Below are 15,411 nucleotides of genomic sequence, written 5' to 3' on the forward strand. Positions count from 1 at the left end.
AAAAAGAAAAATGTTGAAAATTTTCTCCTTTCACAGACATTGTCCTGACCATTCTTTTGATGGTTGTGGTGATTCATTATGTTGAGCGTTAGGACTTAGGTTTGACTATAACTTTAAAAAGATTATGTCATTGGGTAATCAGAGTAATGCATGATACAGAATAGATATCATAGGTGGCATCTTGTGGAAGTGATAGGCTCATAGAAACATGGAACCATAGAATCATACACTGCAGAAGAGGCTGTTTGGCCTGTCTCTACAGCCAGAGCTACGCTAGAGTGACACTAGATCTACACTTGTCCCGCCTTCTAGCATTAGGTCAATAACCTTGAATATTATAATATTTCAAGTGTTCATCCAAGTACTTTTTAAAAGTTGTGAGGTTACCTACCTCAACTGCCCTCCCAGGTGGTGCGTTTCAGACCCCCGCCATTCTCTGGGTGAAATATCTTTTTCTCAAATCCCCTCTAGACCTCCTGAAAGTGCTTTTCACTTTATAATTTTCCCTCTTGTGATTGACCCTTTGACTTAGGGAACAGTTACTTTCAAATCACCTAGTCCATGCTCCCTCATAATCCAACACACTTCTATTCTGTATATCCTCAACCTTCTCTGCTGCAAATAAAACCTCTTTCCTTAGCTAAACAGTTCCATCCCAGGAAACACCTTAGTGAATCTCCTCTACGCCCCCTCTACTGTAATCCTATTCTTTCTTTGGGACTAGAAGTTCACATAGTACTGCAGCTACGGTCTATGAAGCTGCTGTCTCATTAGACAGAGATGACTGGTGGCAATTTCATCGGAGAGTTATCACGCCTCAGGTAGGTACAAGGTTGAGAAGGTGAATAACAATGGCAGTGGAATGAGATTCATTGCCCTTTCCTCTTCCAGTGCGACGTCCCTTGGGTGGGATGGTGTCCTTGAGTGGCTATTAATCATCCACCTAAGAACCTCTATTGCTGCTAGGCCTAAAGGTGTTCTATTTCCCACCATGATGTTCATCACGATGAAGGCTGGAAGGGTGGCAGGTCCCCTCTTCCCACGCTTCCCTGATTAAATGTCCCCTTGTCATCAGACTTGCCATGTTGAATGGTACTAGATTCCACCCAGCACATTCAATTCCTGGATTGCTTCTCTGAAATTAACTAAATAGGTTTAAGACATGGTTTCCTCCAAATTAATCCTTGTCAATAGACAGTAGGTGCAGGAGTAGGCCATTCGGCCCTTCGAGCCAGCACCACCATTCATTATGATCATGGCTGATCATCCACAATCAGTATCCTGTTCCTGCCTTACCCCCATAACCCTTGATTCCACTATCTTTAAGAGCTCTATCTATCTCTTTCTTGAAACTATCCAGCGACCTGGCCTCCACTGCCTTCTGGGGCAGAGCATTCCATATATCCACCACTCTTTGGGTGAAGACGTTTCTCCTCAACTCTGTTCTAAATGGACTACCTCTTATTTTTAAACTGTGTCTTCTGGTTCTGGACTCCCCCATCAACAGAAACATACTTCCTGCCTCCAGATTGTCCAATCCCTTAATAATCTTATACGTCTCAATCAGATCCCCTCTCATCCTCCTAAACTCAAGTGTATACAAGCCCAGTCGCTCCAATCTTTCAACATATGATAGTCCCGCCATTCCGGGAGTTTTGTCCTGAGTTTTCTCTTATGCTTTTTAGAAATTGAAAATTTTTCAAAAAAACAAATAGCTGAGAAGTTGTAATATCGAATTTTAATTAATTTGTTCAAATCAAAAGTTTTTTCCCTTGTGCAACACTTTTCATTCAAATTGAATTTTTTTTGCGTTCCAAGTTGGCATTATTCAAAATATCAGATATTTCTTTCAGCTATTATGTTATAATGTGTTGTTATCAATTTCAATATTTGCTTTTGTAGGGGATATTGCTACACGGGAGACTCAAACTGACACAGCTACATCTTCACAAACTCCAGCAATATCAATGAAAACAGAACATTGTACTCCAACCAAAGTGTTAGTGGTGAGTTATTTTATAAAGTTGTAAACAGAATAATATGAAAGAAGTAAGAATGATAAAGTGCCCAAATTACCTCCATTTTGATGTAATGTCAGTTCTCTGTCCTTTCATTCTTGATAAGGAACAGAGCTTTTATTTCCTAAAAGGTTATATGAATGCATTTCCCATTCATTGGGTGTGTACTGGTGTTTGTGATCTGCCTAACTTATGTAGTGAACAATAAAACCAAAAAGGTGAACCTTAAATTATGTACAACAGGGAATGTTTTAGCAATTGTCTGACCTGATTGTTGTACAGTTAAATGCAAGATCTTATTATTAAGACAACTATAGAGTCAAACAAAATAGCTTGAAATCCCAATTTTGGCTTAAATAGGCAGAGCTCATCAAATGGGTAAGTATTGGATAAAATATAATTATTACCTGAAATAAGAGGAAAGAGACCCAGCCTGTCATTCCTGATATGTATATATCAACATATCTAGCAACATTCTTCATGAATGATCTCTTTACATCTTCACTGCCTCTACATTTTTTAATATGGTGACCAAAATTGTATACAGCAAATGTGATCTAACCAAGATTCAATACAGTTGTATTATGACTTCTACGCCTTTTAATTTTCTAAAAGTAAAAGCCTGCTGCTTGGCTTGTGTTTGCATTGTCTTGATGTGTTTCTACTTCAAGATCCCTTTGTTTCCCATTTGTACTGCTATAAATGGATCATGAACTGACTATTGGTTATTTGTAGAAATATCTCTTCAGCCTGCTGCTGCAAATCTACTTGTTTTTGAAGCTTTCCTGTAATTGTCTTGAGTTTTCACAATTTCCAGGGAGTGGACTTGCTGCTGCTGATGTGTTTTTGGATGGTTTACAAGCTTGTTGCTTCCAAGTATATCTGAACATGGTAGGCCACCTTGTTGGAATTAAGCATAATTAAGAGAAAGAAGGGAGGCTTTGCAAACTGCTAGAAGAGGGAGTAGGAGAGGAGAAGATTCTCTTACAAGACATCATATCCACAACGTATTTCTTTTGGAAGCAATTTTTATACCTAAAGTTCAGCAAAGACCAATACAAAACTCACCTTTGCTTCCTTAAAGAGATTGTAATTCTAAACTCCAGGCGGCTATTGCACACCTTAGAAACCATCTTGCAATTTGCTGTACGCAGCTGTGTGGCAGCAAACAGTGGTGTTCTTTGTACAAAGAGAGGCAGCCTCATTATATTTCATCCTACAACCAGGCAAATTACTAGATGTTTTCAGCATAAGAGTTCGCTTAGGATAAGGTTCCACATGGCACATGGTACTATTGACTGTACAGACATTGCTTGATGTTGTAGGTCATGTGTACTGTCATTGCCCTGACTGGGACGAATTTCACTCTCAATAGCCTCCTGAAAACCCTTCGAGCTTCTAAAATATACAGTATCAGTTGTTGGTGTCCAGTTGCTGTGAGTGAAGATGTTGCTTCATCATGTCTGTCTTCTTCTTTTGTTTACTTTATTATTCAGGCAGGTTCCATTTCTTGGATAAAGAAATGTAAAAAGATGAAGAGTTGGGTTATGTTGAGGGGAGAGGAGAAAGGAAGAAGTTCATGCATATACCCTTGGGGTTCTCAGTCTGAAGAGATTGATTGATGAGGGAGAGTGGTGTGAGTGAAGAACTGGGCATGTGATGACCTCATTATCAATCACTTCACCGCTAATAGTTTGCACAGCCTGCAAAGGTTTTTAAATTAGTTAGTAAAAGTAAAATAATCAAGTGAATAAAAGTCTTAAGTAATCAAATTAGAAGAAGGATAGAAGTGGCATGGTGTGCTGTAAGTGCAGCAGATAGGAGTTTGTGAAGAGCATTCGGTCCTGGTGAACATATACATAGTGAGTGCTCCCATCTTAGAAATTTGGGTCCGAATTAATAATCAGAAGTGAAAGCATGGTAATCGATAGAGTCATGCAGGTCAGAGAGTTAAGTATGTGATTGAAAAAATGGTTTCAATGCATAGGGTACTGACATGAAGACTGGGGAATGAGGGAGCTGTACTTTTAGAATAGGTTCTTCTTTAACCAGGATGGGTTTAGGATTCTGGTCAACTGAATAACTAGGGCTGTGGATAGCGCTCTAAACTAAAAGGTTGTTGGGAAGCGGTCAGAAAGGGTCAATTTTGAAATCTGAAGATGAAAGTAATTAATACCAAGAGCAAACAGTAAATAACAGTCAAGTGCAGCAATTTGAGTTGTGTTTAACAGTAATAGTGCGTCAATGAATAATGCCAAAAGAAAGGTTTCTGGCAAAGAAGTAAATGAAAACTTTTCAGAACACTTCACATTTTGTAAAAAGTGGCAGAATGGTAAAAATGGGGTCATGGTGGTCTTTAATAATAAAAATGACTTGAGTACAGTAGTGAGAAAGGATGCTTTATGAGTAGACTAGTGAGAAGAATCAGTATGGGAGAGAATAAAGCTAAATATTATGAGTAGGACCAATTTACAGGCCATCTACAACTATACATTGAGGCTGTACGCAGGGATAATGCAGTAATTGTGGGATCTTTAATATCACAGGGATTGGACATATCAAATTAGCAAAATAGTATAGAGGACAAGTTTGTAGAATGCACTCACAATATTTTCCAGGTCAATACGTCATGAAAGCAAACAGGAATAAAGTTCTTTTTTATATCTTGCATTGTGTAATGAAGGCATAGAAAATAATCTCACAGTGAAAAGTCCAATGGATTAGAATATTTAGAATAATTTCACATGAAGTCTGAAAGTAATGTGGGGCAGCCCAAAGAAGAATGTTACACTTTAATAAAATGAATATTGATAGTGGGTAGTTAGTGGGTAAGAGGTAGCATAGCTGGTAGTGGACTTGTTGGCTGTAATCTTCCAAAATTGTCCAAGGGAAGGTCGTGTGTAGTGATAATGTCACTGGATTAGCAATCTAGAATCTCAGCCAATGCTCTGGGGACTTGAGTTCATATGTCCATTGCAGGTAGACTAAGTCAAATTCAATGAAAATCAGAATAAAGAGCTGGCCTAATGGTGACCATGTAACCATTGCCAATTTTTGTAAAAAATATCCCGTCTGGTTCACTAATTTCCTTTAGGGAAAGAAATCTGCTGCCCTTACCAGTCTGGCCTACATGTGACTTCAAATTTTCAGCAGTTGAGGATGGGCAGTACACACTGGCCTGGCCACAATGCTCACACCCTGTGAATGAAGGGACAAAAAGAGCCATTCAACAATCCAAGCAGATTGGAAGTTAACAAGTGTAGCACTAGTGTTATAAGAAATAGGTGGTTGTTTTTGACTGCTGTGGACATGATGGCCTGAAAGGCCTTGTTCTGTGCAGTAGTTCTCTATGACTCTATGACTCAGGAGAATAGGAAAACAGAGAAAAGAAAGGAAACAGAGAAAGTCAGAACAGTTAGTTTGGCATCAGTCAAGGGAAAATGCTGCAGTCAAGGAGAGTACAGTGATTAAGTAGAGTAAACTGATGTCCCATAAAAAGTTATAACATAAGATAAAGACGAACAGGATTGGATGTAACGGATTGTGTTGAGAATTGGGCTGTCATGATACAGGTTGAAAATTGATTGACAGACAGAAAGCAAAGCATTAAGTAGGACATGTTCAAGTTGGAACTAATGGGATACTGCAAGTATCAATTGCAGACGCTAGGACTCATAGCCTTAGATTAAGGGATTAATTATTTAAGACTGAGAAATTTATTTGTTTAGAGAGTTGTAAATCTTTGGAATTTTCTTCCCCTATGAACAATGAGTGTTATTTCTGATGTGATTTTCTTCTATTTTTTGTTACGGTCCAAAATTATGTTCCATCTTCTCATGCAAGAAGGAAGGAAATGTGTCAGTGAGTTCCATATGTCACGTTTGGTTGATATGGCTGTCGTAGTTTGATAGCTTTAGATATGTTTAAACCAGTAGTGGTGGGAGTAAGGCTTGCAACAGAGCTGAATGCTCAAGGGTGAAGAACTTAAGAAAGTTCTGGTCTATGTATAGGAAATATGAGATTGTATTAGAGATGGTACAGTAAGAGATTTACAAATTCGTTGACCAGACCAGAGAATTTTGCAAAAAGGAAAGAATAGATAAAGTTGGCTCAGAAATAGTAGGAACTGCCGATGCTAGAGAATCTGAGATAACAAAGTGTAGAGCTGGATGAACACAGCAGGCCAAGCAGCATTAGATGCTGCTTGGCCTGCTGTGTTCATAAAGCTCTACACCTTGTTAACTTAGATAAAGTTGGGCTTTTTCTTTTGGAGTACAAGAGACTGAGAGAAGATTTAATTGCATTGTAAAATTATGTGGGTGTCCAGAGAGTATGAATAGGAAGACCCTATTCTCCTGGGTTGAGGGATCCATAACCAGGATTAAAAAATACTTGAATGTACACTTAATATACACCTGGATTCTGAAGAAAGGTCAATGGACCCGAAATTTTATATTTGATTTCTCTCCACAGGTATTTCCAGACATGCTGAGCCTTTCCAGCAATTTCTGTCTATGTTAAAGCATCTGAAGGTCATTGTTGAGTTCTGATTGTTAGAGATTGTTGGTTAATGAGTGCTGCAGGTGTCATGAATTAAACAGTGGATGAAACTATTGCTGAAACTGGTTGGAAAGAGCATCTGAATAAGGTGTGACTCACCTTGACAGTTCACGTCATTAAACTTTTTCCTTCACTGCATCCTTGTTCAATAAGTGATACTTCTGGAATTAACTTCTACTACTTCTTGCCACTACCTCCAGAGGTAGGGATATTGGATTTCTGTTCTGAATTCCACTACTTCCTCTCAGGCCGCTAGTCCATTATCTGAAAGCCTTGGTCTATGCCATCTTGCATATGTAGCCACTCTTTTGATAGTATAGATTCAGCATTCAAAGGATTTCCATGATTTCCAGTTTCCACAATGCATTTAGATAAGACATGGGCTGTGTGTGAATAACATCCATGATACCAATCCGCATGCTGAGAAGTGCAGTCGATTTACAAAGTGGGGAGTGCTGGTTGCATACAACATCTAAAAGAACAGAGAACGTGTGTTACTAGATTTGCTAGAGTTTGTCAGATTTGTTAAATAAGACAGAAGTTTTCTGATTATTTTGTTTCATTTTTGAACTTAAACTTCCAGAAAAATCTGCAGCTGATTTCAACCAAAGTTTTGTTATGTTTTATAAATTCTGGAAATGTAACATGTAAAAGTTAGAATTTATTAATATTTCCTCTTTATATGGAAACATAAAGCTTTAACTGCTATATACTATATTGTTACTTTTTCAGAAACACCCAGCTGAACAACTTGATCTTGCATGTAAAATGCTTGAGAAAGCTTTGGATAGCATTTGCACAGCTCGCTCAGCAACTGTTCCAACAGAAAAATCCTTGATTGATAATAGCCATATAAAGGTAAATAAACTACCAGATAATTTGAATGATGAGTGCTATGGCTGTTACACAAGATGGGATGAGTACATTAATAAAGGACGATCTCAGATTGGAAGAATGTGTGGAATCTGTTTGGGTGGAGCTAAGAAACAAGAAGGAGCAGCAGACACAGTTAGAGTTATTTATAGGCTACAAAATTGTAGGGTTGTTTTGGGCATGGTGCTAATCAGGAGACAAGAAAGTGAAGTTTGTAGCATATGCAATGCAGCAATCATAGATGACTGCAATTTGCATGTAGTCTGGGTAAACCAACTGAGCACTAAAGATGTGGAGGACAAGTTTCTGGCGTGTCTCAGGGATGGTTTTCCAGAACAGCTAGTTGAAAGTTGACTAGAGGACAGACTATTTTGGATCTAATGTAATGAAAATGGCCTGATATTATTGTAAAAGAGCCTTTCAGAATGAGTGGTGAATCTTTGGAGTTCCCTATCCCAGAGGGATGTGGTAGCTCAGTTTTTGACTAATTTTTGACTATCAATGGCATGAAAAGTCAGGGGAATGATATAGGTAAAAGGCATTGAAGTTTTTGATCGGCCATGATCATATAAAATGAGCAGGCTGTGCAGACTAGCTAAGAAAATAGTGTCTGTTCAAAAAGGTTACTGAATGGGGTCATAGACTTGCTCGCCAAGGCATTGTGTTTGATTGCAGACATTTCATCACCTTGCTAGGTAACATCATCAATGCGTCTCCAGTGAAACATTGGTGTTCTCTCCTGCTTGATGTTTATATGCCACGGTTTGCTGGGGTGGTTAGCATCACTTCTGGTTCTGTTTTTCAGTGGTTTGTCTGTTGGATTTAGTTCGATGTGTTTGTTGATGGAGTTTTGGTTGAAATGCCAGGCCTCCAGGAAGTCCCAGACATATGTCAGTTTGGCTATTATGGAGCAGTTCTGACGAAGGGTCACCGGACCCGAAACACTAACTCTGATTTTTTCTTCACAGTTGCTGCACAGGGCTCTTCCAGCAACTTCTGCCTTTGTTCCTGATTTACAGCATCCGCAGTTCTTTGGGTTTGTATTTGCTATTTAACTCACTGCCACATCTCTTCTAGGCATGCCGACCTTGAAGATGTTCTGCTCCTCTCTTCGACGAGATTTCCATTCCAATCTTTCATCTTGTCCACTGACATTAATTTCACTGTCACTCATGGTGTTTGACCAAGTTTTGCTAAAACATGTTTACACGGCCAAATCACATTCCTCAGTGAACCTAAAGAACTGCGGACGGTGTGTCGGTAGGTTCCTTCCAGCCTTGTGCATTTGGTAATCATGAAGGTATCATCTACATAGTGGACCTACAGTTTGGCTTGGATAGTAGGGAGGGCTCTTTGTTGTAACCTTTGCATTACTGCTTTTACAATCAGTCCCAATGTTGGGGATCCCATTGCTGTTCTGTTGGTTTGTTTGAATATGTAGTCATTGGCAGTGAAGTGGGTTGTGAGGCACAGATCCAGCAGTTTCAAGGTGCTGTCTTTGCTGATGCTGGTGTCTTGATGTTGTTACTTATATGGACGATCTAAGCTGCACAAGCCAGGGGTCCCCCTCAGACCCATTGTCTCACTACCTGCCCGCCTGCCTTCCTGATTCATCCAGCAGTGTGGTAATTGTCTCTTTGGCTAGGTTGCTGTTTATAGATTTAAATAGTGCTGTTATGTCTAAGGATATCATTATCTTTCCTCTTCTATTCTGGTGTCCTTGATGACGTTGAGAAATTCTTGGGAGGAGTGGATGGAATGGGCAGTGTTGTCTACTAATTATATGATCCGAGGTAATGGGAACTGCAGATGCTGGAGAATCCAAGATAACAAAGTGTGAAGCTGGATGAACACAGCAGGCCAAGCAGCATCTCAGGAGCACAAAAGCTGACGTTTCGGGCCTAGACCCTTCATCAGATGAAGTGTCTAGGCCCGAAACGTCAGCTTTTGTGCTCCTGAGATGCTGTTTGGCCTGCTGTGTTCATCCACCTTCACAGTTTGTTATCTTGTCTACTAAGTATGTCAGCTTCTGTTGTAGTTCTTTGGCTAGTCTGTATGTTGGTGTGCCTGGTAGTGAGAACATCAATGGGATCCCCAATATTAGGACTGATAGCAGAAGTGGTAATGCAAAGGTTAGAATGGACAGCGCTACCCACTACCCAACCCAGACTCTGGGCCCGCTATGTAGATGACACCTTTGTGATTATCAATTGCACAAGATTAGGAGAAATCCACTAACACATAAACAACATCCTGACTGGAATAAAATTCACAAAAGAAGAAAAGAACAATAACTGACTACCCTTCCTAGACATAATGGTGGAATGTAAGAATAATGGGGAACTCCAGACTAGTGTATACAGAAAGACCACACATACGGACCAGATAGTTAATTACACCAGCAACCACCCCAACACCTATAAATGGAGCTGCATCAGGACATTATTCAAACAAGCCATAATACACTGCAGCAACCCAGAATTGCACAATGCAGAACAGGAGCACTTATACATGGTTTTTAAAGGGAATGGATACCCAAAAAGCACAATCCTCTGTTACCTCCGGGACAGACACGCCAAGAAAACACAACTGGTCACCCTACCGTACACCAGAGACATATCAAAGATGACCACCAGACTACTCAGTCCCTTACGTTTCAGGGTAGCCCACAAACCAACAACCGCCCTGCGGCAGCTACTGACAAACATAAAGGATCTCATACCTGCAACCAATAAAACTAACATAATATACAAAATACCGTGCAAGGCCTGTGAGAAACATTACATAGGCCAAACTGGAAGAAAACTGACAATAAGGATACATGAACACCAAAAAGCCACCAAGAGACATGACCAATTGTCACTGGTCTCAATACACATGGGCAAAGAAGGACACGAATTTGACTGGGACAACATGTCCATAACAGCACGAGCCAAACAGAGACATTTCAGAGAATTCTTGGAGGCCTGGCATTTCAGCAGGAACTTCATCAACAAATACACTGAACTTGACCTGATATACAAGCCATTGAAAAACAAAACTGGAAGTGATGCCAACTACCTCAGCAAACCAAGGCATATAAATAACAAAAGGGCCAGAACACCAAAACTTCACTGGAGGCGCACTGACGATCTTACCTAGCAAAGTGACAAAACGTCTGTAATCAAACATACTGACTTGGTGAGCAAGTCTACAATCTCATCCACAAACCGAACTACACATTTTCTCTTTAAGGTTACTGAAAACTGTAGTGATTGGAATGAGGTCAGCCAGGTGGATCTCATAGAATAGGAGCTCCCTGACTGGGGTTTTTAACCTGGTCCACTCAGAGAGTCCTGATTGACAGATCTAAACTGGAGTGTCAGAGTTTCTGGTCACTCTAGGAGGTGGCACTGTGCTAGCTAGATCAGGTCAAGTACTAGGGACGTGCAAATAAGGGGTGACTTGGTGACGGGATACTTGCCTTCTTTGCAGTATTTGAAATACCATCTTAAATCTACCTTCTCAAAATATTCGAGATACCGTCAATGCACATAAATTCAGGATGAATTTTAAGAGATGACTTTAAATCTCTGTGCCTGGTGGAAACGGGACGACGTACAGCTAAAACAGCCTCACTTATTTATCTATGCTGTTCCTTCTTTCTTTCCATTGGTTGCAATTTAAACAACTTCATTGCTGCTGGAAGTCATTGAGCTCCTTATTGAAAGATATTGATGTAGATCTGGTGACAACATGGGGTACAACTGCAATTTTAATCAAAAACCTGTGCAGCAAAGCTGTTGTAAACTCTCTGTCAGGCCAAAATGATAATCTGCAGTTCCAAGATCAAAACAGGTGAGAATGATAAGTTAGTCAATTTCTTTTAGTTTGCTCTTGGGCCAGTCCATAAGGAGACTGTCTCTGTCATGGAATCCACCTCTTCTCCACTGAGTGCAAGTACACCCTAGTTTCTCAGCCAGGGATCATTATACTGGAACCTAGTGTCCAGCTAATTTCCCTTACGCCTTGACTCCTGGAATTTGGGATCCTCATGCTTGAATCCCAAAAAGCTAGCGTCCAAGTTTAGCTGATCATAGGAATGTCAAATGGAGTATTGGATTTCGTCTGCTGTTGTCACTAATGCTGTTGAGTTTTAATCAAATTCCAAAGTTAAGTATTCTGCCAAAGCAATATGCTTTCAAACTGACCTTCATGTTACTTACCCTGCTCTGCCTCTCAATTTCAGCATGAAGGTGTTCAGAGACTTGATGAAATGAGTTCCTGATCCTTTGCATCTGGAAATTGAGTATTTCTCCAAAAAGATACAAAAATCAATCTCAACGCAATTAATTCTTTGTTAACTTGTATTGGGTGCTGAATTTGTTTTGTCTTTGTTACAGGTAGAGTTGAGGAGTTTTCATTCAAATATCCAACCAGATGAACAGGAAGAAGATATTCCACAAAAAGATTCTTATAAAACAACACCTCTCCAAAGTTTTATTGTGGATTTACATCTGGAGCTTATTCAGGTTTATTACAGAGTGGCATTTAAATTTCTCAAAATGAGTAATGGTTAGTTATTAAACCTCTTACAATACATAATCCTTTAAGAATTTAATAGTACAGTGATCCCAGGTGATGGTAATACTAGACAAGATGAGACTTGGAATGAAACCTATCTTGATAGATCATAAGTTTAACTTTTGCAGTTGAGTACTAAGTTGGTCAGTCACTGAAACATTCAAATGATTCTACAAATGTTCTTTAACAATAGAACATAAGTTCATTGCTCAGAAGAAGGTCAAAGTGTAGTGATTGTAATAAAATCAGCCAGCTGGACTTCATTGTATATGAGTTCCTTGATTAGGGCTGTAAATCTGGTCCAATCAGGAAGCCGTGGCTGACAGATAAAAATAGGAGTGTCAGAGTTCTGACAATCAGTGTACTGACTCTGATGAGGCTGTGCCAGAGGCAAGAGCTTTCAATGTGTACATAAAGAATGACTTGGTGATGGGATATGGGCCTCTGTAGAGTTATTTCAGTGACAATGAGAGTAAAGCATGTTCATGATGAAATTCGCTTGCACCAGTTGTCTTTGAGTTGGGGTAATCATTTCTTGCAGCGTGCCACTGTTTGGAATGCTTGACTTGTTCACCCCTGTTGTCGAAGACTGGGCCCAGTACGTGGACAGAATGTTTTTCTGGACGAACAACATTGGGGCAGACGGAAAGCGATGAGTAATTCTCCAGACAACTTGTGGACTCAAAGCTTTTTCTGTTATGAGGAGCCTATTTTTCCCTGAAGCACTAGATACTAAAATCTTTCAAATGTTGATGGATTTGGTTAAAGACTGTTACGACTGTAAGCCACCTCTAATTCTGAGATGCTATCATTTTCACTCAGCAATTCGTGTATAGGGGAATCGGTATTGGGATTTTTTGACTGGGTCAAGCTGACAGGCTGAGGCATGTGACTTTGGTTTGTCCCCTAATTAAATGCTTAGAGACCAGTTTTTTTTAATATTCATTCCAGTGATGAGGGTGTCACTGACTAGGCCAGCATTTATTGCCCATCTCTACTTACCCAGAGGCTAATTCCACATTGCTGTGGTAATGGAGTCATATGTCGACTAGACCAATTAAGGATGACACTTTCAAAGAACGAAGAAAATTACAGGCCCTTTGGCCCTCCAAGCCTGCACTGATCCACATGGGTTTTTCCTGATCGACAATGGCTTCCTGGTGATCATTAGACTCTTCATTTCAGATTTACATAGAATTCAAATTTGACCAACTGCTGTGGCAGGATTTGAACCCAGATTCTCAGAACATTACCTGGGTAACTGGAGTAACAATCCAGCAATAATACCACTATGCCATCACCTCCCCTGGGATGTGGGATTAATGATGTAATTATGCAAAAGGGCCTACTAGTTGCAGCCCTACTGGACTTCATACAAGGCAATACAACTGGCTTTATGGTTGGAAAACATAGCAAGTGGAGCATATGAGTTGCTGAGTATTCTGATGGAAGTGAACACTCTCATCAGTCTGACTGAGTTTGGGGTGGATAGCAAGAAGACTTTTCCCAGAGTGGGGGATTCAATTACTAGGGGTCACGATTTCAAGGTGAGAGGGGAAAAGTTTAAGGGAGATAGCGTGGAAAGTTCTTTATGCAGAGGCTCGTCGGTGCCTGGAACACATTGCCAGCAGAGGCCGTAGAGGTGGGCACTAGAGCATCATTTAGGATGTATCTAGATAGATATATGAATGGGCAGGGAGCAGAGAGATACAGATCCTTGGAAAATAGGCGACAGGCTTAGATAGAAGATCTGGATCAGTGCAGGCTTGGAGGACCAAAGGGGCTGTTCCTGTGCTATAATTTTCTTTGCTCTTTGTTTTTAATACCTTTACGGATGTAAATTTGTAATAATAATGGACCACAAACTCCTGCTAAGTCTCCTTAAAGAGGACAAGGAGGTGCCACCCAAAGCTTCAGGCAGAATTCGGTGGTGGGCTCAATGCTTAATTGCATATAATTGAGGTGGAACTCCAGAGGCCAAGTAGCAAGTGTGGACGAATTGATCCACCTCCCACTAGCAGATCCACTTCTGGTAGCACTGCCAGTTGAAGGGTCTGTTATGGGGTTAAATTTTCTGGACATACTTTCTGTAATAGCTGACAATATCAGACTTTGGATGCAGAAAGATCCAGTCCTGGCAAAAGTGAAACAGGTGGTAATGGGGGAAACCAATGAGGCATTACAACTACAAATGAAACCTTTTTGGACCCAGAGGGACCAGATCGCTGTAGACGATGGCATATTTTTATGGGAAGCAAGTGTGATTGTCCCAAGTAAAGGTCGCTGCCAGATACTGACTGAACTCCACCAGGGTCATCCAGGGATTTCCAAAATGAAGATATTGACAAGAAGTTATTTCTGGTGGCCAGGATTGGATGCAGATGTAATTTCATTGGTGGGGGAGTGCCCAGAGTGCCAACAAGGACAAAATTTAATGCCAGCGGCAACCCCGCATTCTTGGGAAGAGCTGGATAAACCCTGGACTCAGTTACATGTCAACTACGCAGGTCCTTTCATGGGCTTGACGTTCTTAGTCATTGTGGATGGCCACTCAAAGTGGCTGGATGGACATAGTTCATTCAAGATACACAGGAATGATGAAAAACTGCATGCTTCTTTTGCAATACATGGACTCAGGGAAATGTTGGTCACGGATAACAGGCCATTGTTTACTGGCAGGGAACTTGAGCATTTCCTAAAGTTGAATGATATTCAATATATAAGGACAGCTCTATACCATCCATCATCCATTGGTCTGGCAGAAAGAGCAGTCTAGACTTTGAAGACAGACTGAAAGAAACAGTGTACTGCTTCTGCAATACAAAACTGTCCTGATTCCTAATTGACTAATGGATCATCCATCATGCAACTACAGGAATGGCTGCAGCAGAGATGTTAATGGGGAGAAATGTGATCTTCCAGAAGCTGTGGGGGAAAGAGGGTGAAATGGCATCAGGAACGCCAGTGCCAGACATGCTAAGCGAGAGAGACCGTTTACTTCAGTGGACAAAGTTTTGTGTAGAAACAATAGATATGGCCCTGCATGTGGAAGAGACATGATCAACATGAGGTCAGGTCCTGTGACATACGAAGTTCAGGTAGGTGTGATAGTCTTGAAAAATCACATGGACCATATGCAACCTGCAAACACAGAAATGGTGTGTGAGTAAAATGTGCCTAGCTCCTCGACAAGCTTTCCAACTTATCCAGAAACCGTGGATTCTCCCTCTCTGTCAACCATTGAAATGCTTTGGAATCTGATATAGACATGGTGAAAATCACCACCTCAATGCCTTTGTAGCCTGAAGAAGAGAGTGAATCCGAGTGCAAAAGATGGACTACTGTGTATTGCATGTCACCCGTATCTGAGGCAGAGTTGAAAGAGCCTGACCTGATG

At 40.5% G+C, this 15,411-nt stretch overlaps 1 protein-coding gene across 1 annotated transcript in view; it reads left to right on the plus strand.

The window, feature by feature from the left end:
• Positions 1-15,411, plus strand: part of LOC125463059 (cilia- and flagella-associated protein 54-like) — a 437,943-nt gene that overhangs the window by 89,005 nt on the left and 333,527 nt on the right. Inside the window, exons 16-18 of the mRNA XM_048553715.2 lie at positions 1,903-2,006; positions 7,311-7,436; positions 11,834-12,005. Of these exons, the coding sequence (XP_048409672.2) occupies positions 1,903-2,006; positions 7,311-7,436; positions 11,834-12,005 (402 nt within the window). The remainder of the gene's footprint in view (positions 1-1,902; positions 2,007-7,310; positions 7,437-11,833; positions 12,006-15,411) is intronic.

This window comes from Stegostoma tigrinum, chromosome 25, assembly GCF_030684315.1.
Source record: "Stegostoma tigrinum isolate sSteTig4 chromosome 25, sSteTig4.hap1, whole genome shotgun sequence".
NCBI lineage: Eukaryota > Metazoa > Chordata > Chondrichthyes > Orectolobiformes > Stegostomatidae > Stegostoma > Stegostoma tigrinum.